This window comes from Podarcis bocagei, assembly GCF_964188305.1.
Source record: "Podarcis bocagei genome assembly, chromosome: 5".
Classification (NCBI taxonomy): Eukaryota; Metazoa; Chordata; class Lepidosauria; order Squamata; family Lacertidae; genus Podarcis; species Podarcis bocagei.
The window spans coordinates 21,032,722-21,052,404 of NC_138129.1; the positions used below are offsets into that span (position 1 = coordinate 21,032,722).

At 42.9% G+C, this 19,683-nt stretch overlaps 1 protein-coding gene across 4 annotated transcripts in view; it reads right to left on the bottom strand.

Annotated features, from left to right (window-relative positions):
- SLC9A8 (solute carrier family 9 member A8) overlaps positions 1-19,683 on the bottom strand; it is a 58,405-nt gene that overhangs the window by 22,057 nt on the left and 16,665 nt on the right. For all 4 annotated transcript variants that reach the window (XM_081196272.1, XM_081196270.1, XM_081196271.1 and 1 more), the window contains exons 4-6: positions 8,537-8,595; positions 4,850-4,933; positions 3,669-3,770 (exon numbers count right to left, since the gene is read on the bottom strand). In XM_081196272.1, the coding sequence (XP_081052398.1) occupies positions 3,669-3,770; positions 4,850-4,933; positions 8,537-8,595 (245 nt within the window). The remainder of the gene's footprint in view (positions 1-3,668; positions 3,771-4,849; positions 4,934-8,536; positions 8,596-19,683) is intronic.

Here is a 19,683-nt window from a genome sequence, read left to right on the forward strand (position 1 = left end):
GAACTGTAGTGTTGGAAGGGACCCAAGAGTCATCTAGTCCAACCCCCTGCATTGCAGGAATGACAGCTAACATAAAATGCACCAGAGTGGGACGCTAACAGAAATTAATGGATCATAGAAGCCTATGGAGAATGAGGTGGTCAAGAGAAGCTTTACTGAGGTGAATCAGAAGACCACAGAAGGACTGATCCCCTGCTGACTACAACAAATGATAAATTACAGGGTGCGAAAATGGGCGGTGGTGGTTTTCTTGGCACATTAGGAATCAAACTGGACAAGACATAAGAAATCTATTAATAGATATCCTGGTATTTCCTTAAAAGGGGAGGGGAGAAGCAGCTACTGAGGGCAGGAGGGAGATTAGGGTAATAGCACCAAAGGAAGGGGCTTAAGCCTTTTGTCTACACAATTTTCCAAAAATAAATCCTCTCTCCTGAAACTGCTATTTCCCCATTGGGAAACATGCCTGGGTAAATGCAAGACTTAAACTTGGTATGGGACAATGAATGCGACAATGCTGTGATTGGTGAAGGGGCTCAAATGAGGAGACTAAGCTATCCAGTTAGGTTACACAACACTTTTAATGAGGGACGAGGGAAGATCCGAATTAATTAAAATATATCTGCAAGGCAACAGTAAAGAGCACATTAGCTTGCAGAAGCATGAGTCGTAAGCAGAAGCAGCAAATTACTTGCTCATACTTTGCAATGTTCATAATATAAGCAAGCTGTTATACAAGAAACAGATCTGAAGGGCAAAAGCAAGGAAGATGTATGACCACTTGAAAAAGGCTGGTTCTCCTGTGACATTAAATCGTGGTTAACGCTCCTTCTCCACTCCTACTGGGAAAGAAGCTGTGGTCTGGCTTTTGTTACCTGAACCTTGTTTCACTCAAACTACGAGCACTAAGTGGCTTCCCTTGTGGTCTGTTTGGGATGAAACAAACCATGATCCTGCGTTCAGAAAAAAGAATAAGCCAGACCATGCAGAGGCAGATTTAGGGGAGCGCAAAACCCGTTCAGCTGCACTGGGTGCAAAGCCTCAGGGGCACCGCAACTATGAGTTAGATTGGAGCATGAGAAGAGAGGCAGAGGGAGCTGAATTTTGTACAGCTGGTTCTTCCTGCATAAGTGCATAACCTTGCATCAGTCCCAACTGAAATTTAGCTTTGGCTTACAATTGTAAATTTATAGTCATTTCATTGCAATGATTGGTTTTATTCAAGGTGTAAAATACCACATTTCTATCTTTACGGGTGTAACAGTATTTTATACATTGCCCTGGGTGCCTCAATGGCAGAAACGATATTATGATTATTATTTTTTGGCAAACACAACATGAAAGTGATATGAAAAGTTGACTTACAATGGCTCCCTTGCAAAGACTGCTGGACACACTGCAAAGTCTCTCTCTTTCTGCTCTGTGTACAATGGCCCTCTGGGATACCATAGTCTAGGGCAGGGTTGACTTAACCATGATGCTAGGTAAGGATTCAGTCCCTGCTGCGGTGTAATTAATTACCAGGAGTTCCCCGGTGTGAAAAATTTGCTTTCTTTCCCTTTGCACTGGGATTTATTAAAAGTCTCTGCAGTTCAGAATACAGTAGCTGCTTAAAGTAGCATAAGGCAGAGGAGCAACAACTGGGTGGTATACAACATTAGTCATACTCAGACTCAGTGAAATCAATGGACTTAGGTCCATTGATTTCAGTGAGCCTACTCTGAGTATAACTATCATCAGTTATCACCAGCTGTTTCTTCCTCATGTAAAATACCAACATGGTCAGCATGAAAAGCTGAATACAATGGTACCTCGGGTTACAAACTTAATTCGTTCCAGAAGTCCATTCTTAACCCAAAGCGTTCTTAACCTGAGGCACGCATTCCCTACATAGGCCTCCTGCGGCCCTGCAAGTGGATTGCATTCGTATCCCGGGGCAAAGTTCGCAACCCGGGACACCTACTCCCAGGTTTGTTGAGTTCGTAACCCGAAGCGTTCGTAAGCAGGACTGTTTGTAACCCGAGGTACCACTGTACCTGTAATGTGTAAGATGGAGATGATAACTTGTTGAAGGTGCTTCTGATCAGTCAGTAGAGCATGAAACTCTTCATCTCAGGGTTGTGGGTTCGAGTCCCACATTGGGCAAAAGATTCCTGCATTACAGGGGGTTGGACTAGATGACCCTCAGGGTCCCTTCCAATTCTATAATCCTATAATTCTATGAATGCCCAGGTGGGGGGTGGGGTTTGAGAGGAAAAGGAAGGGAATATTCTAATATGCCATCAAGTTACTCTAAAATTTCTGTATACACACACCTATGAAATTTATCTTTTAAAAAAGTATTTTTTAAAAAGAGAATTTCCTCAGCACTTCTGGATATTTCTCCCTTGCTTTTTGCCCCTGTGGGAAGGTAGTTCTCTCGTTTCTGAATCCCTCATGTCATTCAGCTTGGCCCTATTCCTAGATCAACATCACCAAAGACATTTTGATCCTGGTACAATGCAACGTTCAGTCCAAGAGGGAATGTGGATTTCTGAAGGTTGCGTCTGACATTACACTGATCTGCCTGACAAATCAGCCAGAGTAACAGCCCAACCCCCCACATCACAGCCAAACACTGTTGGGAGGATGGATGGCGGCTAACAGATTGAGGTTGAATCCTGACAAGACAGAAGTACTGTTTTTTGGGGACAGGGGGCGGGCGGGTGTGGGGGATTCCCTGGTCCTGAATGGGGTAACTGTGCCCCTGAAGGAACAGGTGCGCAGCCTGGGAGTCATCTTGGACTCACAGCTGTCCATGGAGGCACAGGTTAATTCTGTGTCCAGGGCAGCTGTCTACCAGCTCCACCTGGTACGCAGGCTAAGACCCTACCTGCCCGTGGACTGTCTTGCCAGAGTGGTGCATGCTCTAGTTATCTCCCGCTTGGACTACTGCAAAGCGCTCTACGTGGGGCTACCTTTGAAGGTGACCCGGAAACTGCAATTAATCCAGAATGCGGCAGCTAGACTAGTGACTGGGAGTGGCCGCCGGAACCACATAACACCGGTTCTGAGAGATCTGCATTGGCTCCCAGTACGTTTCCGAGCACAATTCAAAGTGTTGGTGCTGACCTTTAAAGCCCTAAATGGCCTCGGTCCAGTATACCTGAAGGAGCGTCTCCATCCCCATCGTTCAGCCCGGACACTGAGATCCAGCACCGAGGGCCTTCTGGCGGTTCCCTCATTGTGAGAAGTAAGGTTACAGGGAACCAGGCAGAGGGCCTTCTCGGTAGTGGCACCTGCCCTGTGGAACGCCCTCCCAGCAGATGTCAAAGCAATAAACAATTATTTTACTTTTAAAAGTCATCTGAAGGCAACCCTCTTTAGGGAAGTTTTTAATGTTTGAAGCTGTACTGTTTTTAATATTCAGTTGGAAGCCGCCCAGAGTGGCTGGGGAAACCCAGCCAGATGGGCGGGGTATAAATAATAAATTATTATTATTATTACTATGCTGACCCAAGTCTGCTTGCTAGTTGTGTGTCTGAGATGCCAATCTTTCCAGCGCCACAAAGTCTAGTGTCTTCAAGCATTTCTTTCCACAATCCTGTATGTGGATCAAAGGACCCAGCCCTTAGCAGCGGCCCAATATTTCACACCACTACAAACAGCATGCACTTAGGCGACTTCACCTGACCCAAGAAGTAAATTCCTCCACCGACAATGAAAGCCGAAATTGCTGTCCCAATCACAGAAAACAGTGTGATGGAGCCGATGTTCTGAAAGAAGTTGCCCTAAAAACAGGTGGAGGGGAGGAACAAACAATAGTGAGTTTAGAGAGGACTTAAATCTGGGTGAGCAATCATCTGGGTTCAGATCCGGAACCTGGAAGCTGAGCCTCTGAACGCATGAAGTAATCATAAAGAAGAATGTATTGGAGAAGCACAGAATGTGTTTGCCCATGAGTAAGTAAACAAAGCTCAGGCATGCATGGCTAGGATTAGCAGACAGGGCTTTCAGAACCAGGGGCGCTGACTTCTAGGAAGGCCTAGCATCTCATGCTCTTAGAAGCTAATTGCAAAGTGCAGACATTTTTTCATTCTATTAGAGCAAACAAAGAACCAAGTGCTTTCACAACTGTTTGGTTTTAAAGCTGCTGGGGCACTTACATGCCCCACCCTGATGAGAGCAATCAGTGTGCAGAAACAAGGCTTTCTCCAAGATGAAATAGATCACTGGCTGGCGGAACAGACTGTTGCCACCCACCTCGCCCAACAACCTGCCTGTGTAGCTGATGCAAGGAGGTACAATCTTGGTGCTTCCCTTCCTCAGATCAGTACTGAAATGATTATTAAATGCATTTGAGCCAGACTAAGGTACTCTCTTTCCCCTACTTCAGGAAGCACTCTGGAATTCTGCCCTGTTGTAATCTTTCTTTAGTGGATCTAGTAGAATCTGGTGGACTGCAATGGTGGTATTGGGCAGGGAGATAGTCAGGCCTTGCAACAAAGGACTGAACTAGATCACACTTTGGTTTTGACTTTTTTTGATCAAGGCATAAGTAATGAAGGCATGGTACTGAAAGATACAAGCCTCAATATTAGGATACCCAAGTTCTTCTCTTAAGGGCTGGTTCAAATTTGTATGAATGGCCCATCACATCATTGAGGTACCATGATGAGAAATTAACATTTTGTCTTTCCCAATAGTTTCCAGCACTTTAGTAGCTAAGTGATGTGTGAGCCAACCCTCAGATTCACTTGACATAAAATGATGACATTTTAGTGAATGTCTCCTGTCAACTCCAATGTAGCTGTAATCACAGCACTGCCCAAAACACAAACATATCTACAAAGGATCTACGATTTCTCACCTTGTGTAATGAATACCCAGATTCAAATATAATTGGTGGAAGTAAAAGAAGAAAAAACATATTTGGGCGAAACATTTCTTCTTCCTGTAAAATACAGTAGACAAAAAGATATATGAGAAGGAAATTTCAAAATTTGTAATTAAAAGGATAGCACATCTGGAACAAACAAGCCCAACTCCAGCTTTTTTGAAGCGTCTACCAAAATGGGAATATTTTAAGAAACAAATACACTAGGAAAGGAATTTTATATTAATATACCTCAAAACCCACCATAAAGGGGGCTTTAGGACAGCAACCTCAGGATTACCTTTAAATTGCCTTTCATTCAACTGCTGAAAAAAGGAAGCACAATTTGAATTGCTACATCCAAATAAATATCGAGGGAAAGTGAGCCTACTGTGCCGCAAAAAACTACATTTCACTATAGGAAATACTGAAGCATTCTTATCTTTGGCTTTCAGAATCAGAAATGCAATCAGTAATAAGTGGAACTTTAATATGGATGTGGAACTGCGATGGGTTCTATCACTGATTGTCACAGATGCACGCTATCTACATTGACAAAGGTGGCTTCCATACTATGGAAAGTCCTCCTTCCACAGTGTGGAGGCCACAACAGGTGCAGAAATTCCAGGCAGAGATGAGATACAGGAAATAACATTGTTCTTGTAGCTCAGCATCTGCACTGGTTCCTTATAGAAAGTAAGCATGTTTCAAAAGGCTTGCTTTGACCAAGAAGTCTTAAATGCCACGTTTTACAATCCACAGGTACCACCCCTTTCCTAAAGCCCAGTCATGACACCTACCATCAGCTGGGAATACTCTTAATGGCATATTATTGGTGAACTATAATGGACTATAAAGCAGCATGGTCACTTCTTGGTCCAGAGCTAAGAGATTTCCCTTTCTCTGACAAACACTAAAGAAAGAGTGTACATTCTGACCCGTTAGATTATATCTGATCTTTACTGAGCATCTGTTTGTGGGGATATTATGTAACAATGAACGTTCATCCTGATTTGCTTGCAGGGTGTTCATATGTCTTCCCTTTCATCATCCATTCATCCCACACTGTTCAAAATTTCTCCATCACTTTCCTAACCGCAAAAAAAATCGATTTCTTTTCTCAAGTGGATTTGTAGTGCTAGAGTGACAGAGTACTTTAATCCACTTTAATTGCTCCAGCTTTATGTGCCTGAACCACCACCCGCCACACAAAATAGCAGAGGCACCCTAAACAACTCTCTGAGGCTGCATGACCCAAGCAACAGATTCTTCATTCTTCAGGGGCCATAGAGGTCAGTTAGTAGCAATAGATACTTCCCAGGCTGCTTCCCCTTTTTCTGCCCAAACCCACTAAGGGAAACAGCTATACATAAAACACACAATCTATAATGGTCCACTAATGAAACCTCAAGTGTTTTCAGCGTTGGCTCACTAGCCCAAACAGGTAACCTAGGCACAGGTGGAGATCCCACCAGGGAGAAAGGCAATAGCAAAGGAACTAGTCAATAGAGAGGGGTTAAAAAGGAAGTCAAGAACAAGAGTCAGGTAGATACTCCATAGCTAAGATGAAGGACAAGATAGTGGCTCTAGGGCAGAGTGGGGAATCAGGGAGGGTGTAGTAAGATGTTTTGAAACTCAGAATTGTGGCTCCAGGTCAAATCCTCAAATACTAAGTTATTCAGTGATCCACAAAGCTACACAGGAAGGACTAACAGCTGCTTTTTCCTCCAAATATTGCAAATCTCTGATATTAATATAATTGATGGAGCTTAAAAGCTCACATATTGTGGGTGTTGGGGGAAAAGCTTAACTCAGACAGATTGGTTTTAAACAGTCATTTGCCACACTTTCTGTTTTTTAAATGCTGCAAGCTGACATCAGCAAAACCATTTTGTCAATTTCTCATGGCTTTCTCCTGCATTTTATATTTACAAGTACAACATTTGTACTGGAAATTACATAGGGCTGCAGATTTTTTAAGTGCTGACTTTTAAAGTCCGTCATTCCAATTGAATATCAGGCTTGTAAAGTGCTGATAACCCTTTTTTTAAAAAGAGCTGAACACATTTCGTGATTTGAAGTAGACCACATTTTTTATTATGATTCTTAAAAAAGAAATCTAAGCAACTAGGTATTGTTATATAACCATTACAGGTGGGATGGGGAATTGAATCAAATGGATGGAAAAGGGGGGTAGATAAAGAGATATAGTGATATAAAAAGTGTAGAGAGAATTATCTCATTGTCTAGACAGATTATTTCCTGTTTCACAGTGAAGAGCTATTTTGCACCAGGGCGGAAGTGAAAGTTGCCCATAAAAATAAACAGAGAAACCCAATACTTTAATATAGCTGGGATTAAGGACCAGGGTGTCCATCCCCACCCTAATGTCAAAAGCTCTATTATAGCACCCACCTTTTGCAATGCCCACCCCCAGCTAATTCATGAGGGGGAGACAGTAATCGCCTTTAAACACCTCTTAATCCCTTCCCAAAACCATAAAAACTGGTGGCCATCCCCACATCCTGCGGCAAGGCAATTCCATAAAGTAATGACATCTGCCGCTCCAAGTACGATCCCCAGCACCTCCAGTTTAAAGGTCTTTCAAGGTAATAGGACCACAAAATATTTCTTGGGAGATTCTGGAGAGCTGCAGTTAGGCAAAGCGGACAACACTTAGATTAGCACTGATCTGTTTGTATGCAAACTTCCTTCCCTAGCTGTTTCTGAAACTAGACAAAAGCAGACTGGGTCAAAGCACTGTGTAACTGCAGCAGCCTGTAGTGGGGAAACGGAAGCCCAACAGATGCTCCCGAGATACAAAAAGTAGTAGTTAAAGGTATAAAAGAGCATAGGGCTGGTTGGGAGCAGGCAGTATTTAAAGCAGGGATGGGGAACGTTCAGCCCATGGACAAAATTTGGCCCGCCAAGGCAGTTTCCCCAAAACCATGCCCAGTTGCCCCATAACTTATGACTTATGTGGCACCATACATGATGTCATGCGAAGCCGTGGCTGTTGCACAGAGAGTTCAATCCTGCTTGGTTCAGATGCACCAGCCAGTCCCCGCTGGTGTGACTGGTGTGCCCAAAACAGGTAGGGTTGAACCTAAGTGCATATGCCTTAAAAGAACATGCTGGACAGTTTTTAGCTACTGGGTTTTATTTTTCATTCACTGATTCGGCTCGTTTTTAGCAGCATTTCCAGGTTGGCTAGAGATGAAGAGTGCCCAGTTAAGCTATGTCGGAACCGTAAGTGACAACTTGTGCTGCCTGCCTCCTATCCTCTCCTGCATCTGGGCAGGAAGGAGGGAGGGAGAGAGAGAGAGAAGACTGTTGAACTGCGGGAAGGAAAATGAGCTGCAACTAGAAAATTATTAGGAATGGGGCACACATCTCTCAGAGTGCTAACATCTGTGTGGCAGGGGTGAGGGTAGGTGCAGGCAACTGTATTCCCCTTTCCGAGTCCCCTGGACTAGCCCAGTGCTTCTTAAATGGTGATGCCCCAGGCACCTGCTGCTGCTGCTTCTTTTGTTGGGCTGGGATGACCAGTGCAAGATTCGTCCTGCTTCAGGGATACAAAGCAAGGAACCCTAAGTGGCACTTCTTTGGCTTGCTCAAATTAAGCGCAGCATAAAAGATATGGTAAAAAAACCCAAGAAGTTTAAAATGTTGTCGGAGTACCTTCCAGTTGGCTAGCTTTTGAGCTTCTATAATTTTTATAAATGCTCCCATGAGGATACCTAAAAGGAGAAAGAGAGAAAAGCACAATGTGAAACGTGAAAATCAGAGTGAACTTGACCCATCAGAGTGTTCAGGTGCTCAGTTTTGTGTGAACACAAAGATTTTTTGTGAACCCAAAGATTTAGAGTGGTGTCACCTCACCTAAAGGACAATCCTGTGCACATCGCAACTATGACTCAGCCCACCCCAGCTCCAAAACACAATTCCACAATCCAGGCAATGATAATACATTTCATGCAAATACACTTGTACCTTGGAAGTCGAACGGAATCCATTCCAGAAGTCTGTTTGACTTCCAAAGCGTTCAGAAACCAAAGTGCTGCTTCTGACTGGCTGCAGGAAGCTCCTGCAGCCAATCAGAAGCTGCAGAAGCCCCATTGGACGTTCGGCTTCCAGAAATAGTTTGCAAACCGAAACAGTCACTTCTGGGTTTGCGGCTTTTGGGAGCCAAAAGGATCAAGAACAAACTGTTTGAAAACATGACTATAATAGCAAAATATAAATGGCAGCATATTGACACCATGGGGTTATTAAGTCTGCACACATAGCTTATCATCGTCCATTTCATTTAGATACCTATTTAAACTGCTTATATTAATGTATAAACATGGTTCATAGACTATTATTGTTAACATCAGCTGCCGATGGATTTTTGTTGCTGTTGTTGTTTTCAATCGATGTCAGTACAGATTCAGTGAGCTTTGCTCATTCTCCTCCCCTTTCCACCCATTTTCCTTCTCCACCTATGTTTTTAGGCAGAGTACAAAATAGCCAGGGCTCCAGGAGATGCATAGCCTTATGGTATTCCCTGCCACCTCATATCCAGGAAATCCTTGCAACCCAGAAGGAAAAAAGGGAGGCTAAAAGGAGATCTCTTGGCCTCAGTTCCCCTATTGCAAACTTGAAACAACCACCTGGTAGCCTGACTGCAGAAAACAACCTCCTGCTTCAAAACATTTAGTGGAAGGAGAAGTCATTGCTCCACTGGATTGGTAATGCCTTGGTTTCTCTTCCTTAATAGTTCATTCCTTCTTCCTCTAAACTCTCAAGGAAGGAACCTTCTAACTCCTCCTTCTAACTTAGTTGTTCTTAAACTTTTTTCTCTGGGCCACACTTTCAGAATAAAAATTTGCTCACCCCACACCAATTTTTCATTGATAAAAAATGCATTGGAAAACAAAAAGAAACTACTCCTAGCAATGCTTGATTTATAATATAAAACACAACCACTCCATAATATGAACACCCAGAAAATACAAAACAATGCAACTGCATAAGAACATTCCCAAAATATAATTATAAACAAGCCTTTTACATGTGTACCTTACGTATGCAGACAAACTCAATGAGAGGTGTGAACTTGTTTGAGAGGTGATCTCATTTACCTTAGGTCTAATTTGAGACAAACTCTCATATCCTCATCAACACAAAGAAATCTCTCTCATTTCTGAACTTTCATATTTCTGAACTGTAAGAGTTGAAAACTCCTGTTCACCCACAATATGTTGGACAGAATTGCAGAATAGCCAATATTCTTGCTCTAATTTGGGGGAAAAAATCTATCCATACGCTGTTGTATCTGTCTGTCTGTCTGTCTGTCTGTCTACACAAAACTACACTACACAACACTATTTAAATGCTTCTTTGATTGTCCTTGAATCTTCCCACTGCACTTGCCATCCTCTCCTGCCTCACCTTTTGAGAACCACTGTTCTAACTCAACTGAGATCTCTGCAGGTCTGTCTGGCACCTATAGTTTGTACAAGATTCTGCCCTCCCCCCACATAAGTGAAATCACGTAAAGTGGGGGGCACCCTCTAATCACCGTTTTGGCCACTCTGTCACTTCAATCCACACAGAAAATACTGTATCCCCAAATATCCACAACTAGAATTGAAGTTCTGGGGCTGACAGGAGGCTGGAGGATGCAAGGGAAAGCAGCTACTGCTGCTGAGCTACCCCGCACATCAGCTGTCAGGCGTGGACGCTGAGCAGCGTAAACAAACCCTGCTGCGCCTCTGGTCTCTCTGGGCTCTGGGGAGGGTCTTCTTGCAAGCCATGAGGCCTCTCTAGCCCTCTCCCACCATTTCCGGGTTTGAATTCAATCATTTATTTATTTCCCGACGCTGCTCGGGCACGAAGCAATCACACATAAGCGTGGGTGGGGGAATGCTTGGATTTACTTTGACACAGAAAAGGATGTGTTAGGATGCAGGAGCGATTCTTTATTCTAACTCTGGAAGATATGGTTTGGGAACTGGAAGTGAGAGTTTGGAAGGGTATTTTTAGAACAGGCAGATGTCACTCTGACCTACAGAAGTGATCAAAAGAGCATCAAATGAGCCGCTCCTGATAAATGTGTTGTAACGCAATATACTGTGAAAATATGAAGCTTGTTTCTCTTTCAGGGACAACCTTCTAAGTGTCAGTATAGGATGACCCCTTAAAAGTGCGGGGGGGGGGGGGAGGAGAGAAGTGCAGCTACAAACCAAAAAGAAAGCAGTGTGTGATGCAACAGAATTTTTCTCTTTATCTTTTAAACACAGGAATAAGAAGAAGCCTTACATTTACTTGTGAAAGGCATTTCTTTTCCAGCAAGCCTTTGGGTAACTGTCTGTTCAAGACTGAGTTGTTACAATATTTTGTGGATTTTCATTTTAAACAGCATTTTTGTTTTACCTGCTTATGCTGTTTGTTGTGACCCACCCTAAGATCACATGTGATGAGCCACAGGTCATATAAATCTTACAAATAAAGAAATAGTTGAGAAGCAGAAGCTATGCGGGGCTGATTCTCACTAATTCCAGCAAAGTCAGCCTTCCTCCAAGGAACATACAACCAAAACCAGCCAATCAAATGGAACAGCGTCAACTGAGCCTTCTCTAATCTGCCACTTTCCAGATATTCATAGAAACTTGGAATCAGAAGGGACCCCTGCAATGCAAGAACCTTTTGTCCAGTGTGGGGCTTGACAACTACCCCTTCAGTTCAGAACTGTAGGCAAGCTTTCCAGATACCCTGCAAACTTAAAACAGGTTATGCTTACTTTGTCTTTAAAAATTGTTAACAAGGCTTTGGTCACATTTGCATTTCATAGGCTGGAAGAGAAGACCTACATTTCCAAACTTGGCAGGCCGTGTTGAACAGCTCAATCTATTTTCCACAACCCACAGTGCTGAGAAGAGTTTGCTTTCTTTCTTTTTTAATTAAGAAGTCTTATGAAATCAGAGAGATTCCAGCTGAAGAGTTTCCTAAGCGTAGAACATGATGCCCTGCAGGCATTTCCATAGAAAGCTACAAAGGTATGCATGTAAAATGGGACAGGTGAGCTTATTTTGGAATGGGTGGAATCTCCTAGCCAGCAGGAAGGATGTGATAGAAAGCAAATCCACAGGAGAAACCAAGAATATTGCTTAAACAATAAGATTCAGCAACTGATAGGAAGGTATCTGAATTTTGCCATGTAATCTTCTGCCTAGTCACTGGCTGGCAAGCTTTTATCGAGAAACAAAACGAGAGACAACTTGTTCCAAACTATGTTTGATGTATCACTTCTGCACTGAGTGAACTGTGGGAAATGTCATAACATAGCTGATTGCTTGAAATCTCAAGAGTGACACATTTTCCGTAACTGTTCATAATTAATGCTTTCGTTCCCCATACACATTTTACTTTAATCTCTTATGTATTACGCATTCATCTGTCGAAGAATAGAACCTGCTACATTAAGCCTGTTCAACCAATTTTCAAACCTGCTGCTAAACACACACACTTCAACATACCAGCTGTTATGATACCAACTTCTTTTGTAAGCTTTTCAAAATGCTCCAAAACACATTTAGCCTGGGACAGACCAGGATGTGGATAGGAGACCAAGTGCAAATCCAACATAGGTTACCACAAATTCTGCCTCAGGCAAACATAAAAACCAGCCAATTAAAAAACACCAGTAAAATCAATTAAATACTTTCCATCAACCACATAAAAGTGGTTGTTGCTTTTGTAAAAAGAGAGACCAGCAAAATTCACAAGGCAGAGGTTCAGAAACAAGATCTGAGTGCTTAACAATGCTCATCACAAAGGAAAGAATTAGAAGGCCCTCAGTTGTTCTCCAGCTCAGATTGGAAGCCAAATTAGAGAAGAGTTCTCAGTTTACCTCCCCATTCAGTCCCAAAATAGCCGGTGCGGAGCAAATAGTGGTTACCGCTGAGTAACTTCTTGCCTCAAGGAGTCTAGAAACATAGGAAGCTGCCTTTTGCCCATCAAACCCAGTGTTTGTACTCCTGGGATCTCAAGCAGGATTCTGATCCATCACTTAATACCTGACCCTTTTAACTGGGTTTTAAGTGGCTGAAACTGGGACCCTCTGCATGCAATGCATGTGCTCTGGGATGGAGTTAAGGTCGCCCAGCTATCCCATCCCCCCAGCTACATTCAAAGCTGCAGCCTCTTTCAAATATCCCCATTGATTTCAACGGGGACTTTGGACTGGCTCGCAAATAAGCTCAGCAATTTACAAATTCTGAGGGAAGCGGCTGGTTTTATTTCTGTGCCAACCCAATGTGGTCCATGAGGAACCATCCCTAGTAATATTCAGTAGTAACTGCACCATTGCAGAGCACTAGAAAAATTTGCACACACAGAGGCTTAAGAGGGCAGAAGCACAGGAGACTAATGGGATTAGCACTTCCACCACTTTGACTAGAATAGAGATCTTCAATGGTCGCCTTCTGCAATACTGCAATGGGATATCTTGAATGCAGGGGAAAGTGTATCCAGCTGAACCAGGGCAAGCCCAAGACTATTTGCTGCCTGTGGAAAAGGACAGCGTACCACTACAGCCCCAGTCCACTTACAGAAGGCAACCGGACTAGCAACTATCAGCAGCCTATGTGGTGGGAACTGTTTTTCCAACACTAGCTTCACTGCTTTATACATGGATGGGGCTGGGTGGTGGCAAGGCTGGGGCTGTGTGCATGCCCCAACAGATCCAATCTAACATTCCTGCCAATGTACCTATGCAACTCCAGCTACACCCAGCTCAGGGTATGTAGTGGCGACGGTGGTGTTGGGATGGTGGCTCTGCCCCCAGCATGTGCACCACTAGTGCTGCCAGCTGAAACTTAATGCAACCTCCAAAATAGGATAGCAATCCTCCAGCACACCTAAGGCAGCGTGCTAATTATGGTGACCAAGGATAGACCATGTGGATACACCAAGAACCTGCCCCGAGGCAGTCACCTCCTTCTGCCTAATGCTAGGCTGACCCTAAACTGAACCTATTAGGATGATGGCAAAATTATAACCAGATTACCTTGCAATGTTACCAACGGTAAGGAGTTTGGGAGGAAGAAACTACAGTAGTACAAAGAAATAACAACAATAAAAACCTGCTTCTAAAACAAGCTCTTAAATGACAATGAATTTTATCCCTCAAAGGTCATGCAAATAACTTATCTTGAGCGTAGAATGTAAGTGTTCCTGGCATGCAAATTTGGATCTCTTTGGCAGAGGGAGTTTGTAACAACCCTTATTGTGAAACAGTGGTTGGACCCAGAAGCCAAATTTCCAGTAAAGAGTTGGCAGGGAAAAGAAAAACTCATACCCTGCTTATTCAACAAGTAAACTGCTTTGAAGTCAGGATCCTGTTGATGCAACACTAAAAATGTTACAACATACAGGATTCCTGAGGAAACTGAGAGGAGAACTTGCCCGAAACGTAATCCTTGCATTCCTCCCTCCAAATGAGATTGCAATCAGTATGAACATAAGACTCCTACTGAAGGAACTTCCAGGAAAATTTGTGCAAATAACAGTTAATAAGAAAAAGGAGAACTTGATGCTCTCACACTAATGGAATTAAACAAAACACTCCTTTGTTTAGAATTAAAAGTTGCTTACATCCCGTCTTCCATATAACTGTCTATCAAGATAGTAAACTCAGCAGAATATGTCACGTCTGTTCTATAACCACTAGATGAAAGATTCAGGTAGGTAGCTGTGTTGGTCTGATGCAGTAAAAAAAAAAAAAATTAAAAAATTGTCCAGTAGCACCTTAGAGACCAACTAAGTTTGTTCTGGCTATAAGCTTTCGTGTGCGTGCAAAACTTATACCCAGAACAAACTTAGTTTGTCTCTAAGGTGCTACTGGACAATTTTTAATTTTATTTTTTTATTTATTTCCACTAGATGCAAATTCAGTCTTCTGTTCTTGTTTACGGGATATGCATACTGAATTTGCAGTGCTGAATTCCTAAATTGTGCTTTTATTAACAGATGCTCTTGAGTTGTATGTCATTGTATGTTTTTTTGATATATTGTGATCCACCCTGTGACCACATGGCAGGATAAAAAAACTCCCAAATAAATAAATAAAATTATAATGGCACACGCTCTCACGCTTTGAAGGCAGAGTCTCTCAGAAATCAGGAATGCTACACCAGCATGCCAAACCAATGGGTAAGCAGAATCCAGCTGCTGAACTTTTCAAACATATTCGCAAATGCCTCAGAGTTTGATCTGGATTTAAGATGACAATCTCTTACTCTCCAAGTGACAGAAATAGCCCTCATTACGCTACAGTGAAGATGCTTCATAATCTTGCAGTAACTGTAAGATTTTAAGATACAAAGATTAGGTTCTCAGAGCAAGCTCAGTAGCATACACCCTTAAGGAAGAACTTCTGTATCTCTTTCAAATACCAACTACCCCAGAGTAAAATATAGTTGTGGCACCCAAGATTGACCAAGATTAAGGTGCCCCTCCTCCCCAGCTCCTAGGCACATCTCAGTTTTGTAATAAACAATTAGAGAAGTCAGCCTGAACCATTTCAGAGGTAGATTAGTAAAGCTTTAATGGACAGATCTGGTTTCTTTATTTTTGTGCCAAATATGATCCGAAACAAGCTCTTTCATTTTGGGTCCAAAGTTAGCAGGTACATTGCATGTCATAGTGAAAGCACTTCTGCTAACCACTTCTGCTTTTCCATTTAGCAATAAAAACTGGAACAAAAACATTTCTGACCATTCGTCTATCTGGCTCAGTACTATCTACATCAGCAGGCAGGAAGCAGATAAGAGATCTATTGGTAGATCTCTGGGTGATTTCCTATAGGATTTATGACTTCCAGTTTTTTTAAAAAAAAAACAACAACAAATAAATCTGCCCCACTCCCCAAAAATACTTTTTTTGCTGAAGGAAGGAAGGAAGGAAGGAAGGAAGGAAGGAAGGAAGGAAGGAAGAAAGAAAGAAAGAAAGAAAGAAAGAAAGAAAGAAAGAAAGAAAGAAAGAAAGAAGAGGATGACAGCCAGGGGGCAGTAACCATTTTTTTTTTTTTTTATGATGAAGGACGACGAGCTCAGCTCAGTTCTGGTACTCACAGCAAATTCATGGGCTCAGAATCCCTTAATTCTAGGTACATGTCTTTTGTACCTGCTCCCAGTTGGTAGATCTCAGGGCTTACATCCTGCAAGTCTAAATGCTGCCCACCTTGGTTCACACTGACTGGCAATGGCTCTCCAAGGTTTCACAAAGGAATCTTTCACGGCCCTATCTGAAGATACCAGGGATTGAATCTTTTTGGATTCAGCCCATGTGCTCCACCAACTGAGCTACATCCCTCCCCCTTGAGGACAGCTCCTGAAGGATAATATGGCTGGTGGTATCATATGCCAATGAGAGGTTCAGCAGAACCAACAGGCATGTGCTTCCCCTGTCCAGTTCCTGCATAGTTCATCCACCTGGTCGGTCCTAAACAAACCAGAATCAGGCCTGAACTCATATAGGAAAGAATTCAGATAGTGAGCTTCATCCAAGAAAGGCAAGAGGTGGTTTGCCACGTTCCAGGACCTTAATCAAGAATAGAACAGTGGACACAGTCTGAGAATTATCTAGGGCAATGGGATCCAATAATGCCTTTTTCAACAGTGGTCTCACCACAGCCTTCACACCTCTAGGCTTTACCATCACAAGTGAACTAACTCTTCTACCCGCTGCAATATTTTATGGTCTCCTTGCTTGTACTTTCTGTCTCTCTCTCTTTCTGATCGTACTTTAATGGCATTTCCAAAACAGCACTCCCTTATATTATTGCTCTTTCCTAAGTGTCTCATGGCTCGTCCACAGGCACTGCTAAAGTCCTATTTATCCTAAGGCTTTTGTCATTTGTTCCAGGGCCAACTCAGCATCTAATCTCCCTCTTCTTCAGACAATGTCTCGAACGTGTTCCTCAGTTCAACTTGGATGTGCTTCACAGGACATATTGTTCCCCTAGTCAGCTTCTGTGTTTCTTTGCTCCTTTCTTACGGCATTTTTATTCTCAGTTTGGCGTCTTGATGGCAGCTCCTCAATGGCATGCAATGTTTTAGTAGCATCATGATAATTAATACATGGCCTTTATGTAGTACTTAATTCCAAAGGGCTCAAAGCTTATCAAAATTACTTACATATTAATAAGAAGCAGCACTACGACCTTGATTATTTATAAAGAGCTTAAAACTATACTGGGCCCTGTAGAATAGCTCCGTGAAAAAGCATTCCTTGCCAAAGGCTTACAACTTAACAATGCAACATAAGAACAGGGAGAGAAAAGAGCAATCTTAAGAAGAACAGCTAATAATTGCAGTTAAAAGAAGGGCTAGTTGTTTAGTGACTATTTATCTACATTAGCTCAGCAATACTTAACAACAAGCCTTAAGGCAGACTAGTGTTAACATAGCTATTTTACCCATGCTAAGGATGGAAATGAGCTGCTGCTGCAGCAAGGTAGGCAATAGAACCATCCCCAACCCTGTATTCTTCAAATGATTTGGATGCAAACTCCTATCATCTTCAGCCAGCATGGCCAATGGTCAGGGATGTTGAGAGCTGCAATACAACATCACCTGATGGTTGGAGACTCCTGCACTAAGGACCACAACCGGTGAGTTCATGACTGGTGTACGATGTAACGGATGTAAGGGACTTGCAGAGCATAGTTCATGCTTTTAGCTACCAGATTTCCCTAAAAATAGCTTTCCACCTTGGATAAATCTTCCAACTTTCAGCTTGGGTAAATCATAGAATTGTAGACTTGGAAGGGACCCTGGGGATCCTTTAGTCCAACCCCCTGCAATGCAGGAAACCCAGCTAAAGCATCCATGACAGATGGCCATCCAACCACTGCTTAAAAACCTCCCAAGAAGAAAAGCCCACAACCTCCCAAGGTAGTCTGTTCCACTGTTGAAGAGCTCTTATTGTCAGAAAATTCTTTCTGATGTTTCGTTGGAATCTCCTTTCTTGTAACTTGAAGCCATGGTCCTACCCTCCAGGAGAAAACAAGCTTGCTCCATCTTTCATGTGACAGCCCTTTGGATATTTGACAATGGCTACCCTATTGCTTCTCAGTCTCATTTTATCCAGGCTAAACATATCCAACTCCCTCAATTGTTCCTCACAAGACTTGAAGGAAAAGCCATCGCTCTCTTCTCCTTTCAGTTGACAATGTAAACAAAACTTGACTTCCTCATGCAACATAAAATCCACTATAGCCTCATTTGGACAAAATGCAAAACACCTGAACAGACCTCAAGGTGAAGCACTCCCACTTCCTTTTCCACCCCTTCAAGACACTCACGATGGGGAGACAGCTATTATGTGATAACCCGACCAAACTGTGATCTGTGTTAACTATAGTTAAGGGATCAAACTGTGGTTTATGATCCTGTCTTCTTTGGTTAAGCCATAGCTAAGATCAAGCACAATCTGGAGACTGTCATAAAAATAAACCAAAGTTAGTTGAAACTAAGTGGAGGCTTTTGATCTCCTCTTCACAATTGTACCGGAGGAGTGAGGACACGAGTCCAAGGCTCATTCATGTAAAACTAAACCATAGTTTAGTGTTACACATCCATACCAGATCTATGTCTATTATTCCCAATCTCTTTTCCCTGCAGGACTCCTTCTCGTGTTCTGTTACGATAGACTACTTTCCTATTGCCTATCATTTATCGTCTTTTGCTAACTGTCAGTCACACGTTTGGAGACAGCTGCAGAATGTTTCTTCGATTCCATACCTCTTCCAAGACCTTCAGCTGAGCAATATTTTGTATACACTAACAAGTCAAGCATAACCTCCATGCATCTGCCTACAGAGAACTGTGAAATCTGGGGAGCTACACACAGTGTATCTGCTTCTGAAAGCGAGAGAGAAGCAATGGCTATATCTAGGCCAACTCCTGCCACAGGACACTATTAAACTGGGGGTGAAAGTTCTCTCTAAAATCAAGGAAACCTAAAAAATAAAAAAGCGAGCAAAAAAGCCCCTTGTGAGCTCTTCACACCATAAATTCTTAACTTTATGATACTGGGTCTTGTTTATAAGAACTCTGCGCCCCTGCCTGTAAATTCTGCCTTCTCTGCTTTTGTGTATTTAATAATAATGATCTAATTCATCAGACCTCACACACAACCCGGTTGGTGCCTCTGAATTTTCTCCAGCTGCTCACATCCTTATGATAAGCATCTCCCTGGCTGTTGACAGAGTCCATGAGAAAAGCAGATGGCTGCATGCCTGCTGCTATGGCTGCCGTTAGGAACATGGAAACTGATTTATATCAGGTCAGACTATTGGTTCCTTCTAGCTCAGTATTGTCTGGCAGGTGCTCTCCATGGTTTCAGGCAAAACTCTCTCCTAGGCCAACCTGGAGATGCCGGGGATTGAACCCAAGACCTTCTGCATGCAAAGCAGATGCTCTCCCACCAAGCCACATAAAGCTTGCTGAGTGACCTTGGGCCAGTCACTGCCTCTCAGCCTAACCTATCTCACAGGGTTGTGTGGAGATTAAAGGAGGGGGGAGAACCATGTGCGCAACCTTGAGCTCCTTAGAGACAAATGGTGAGATATAAATGCAATAAACAATAAATAAACAAATTCCCCCAAGCACAGCAATGGTTGGGTCTGGAGAGAACAGATCCCCCTGCGAACTAGATTAGCTCTCAGACAAGACCTGGTTCGTTCTCTGCAAAACAGCCTGCACCGTCCCTTCTCCCTCTTACAGCACATTTGCTTCACTGAATCAGAATGAGCACTGGAAAGAAAGGGTGTGTTT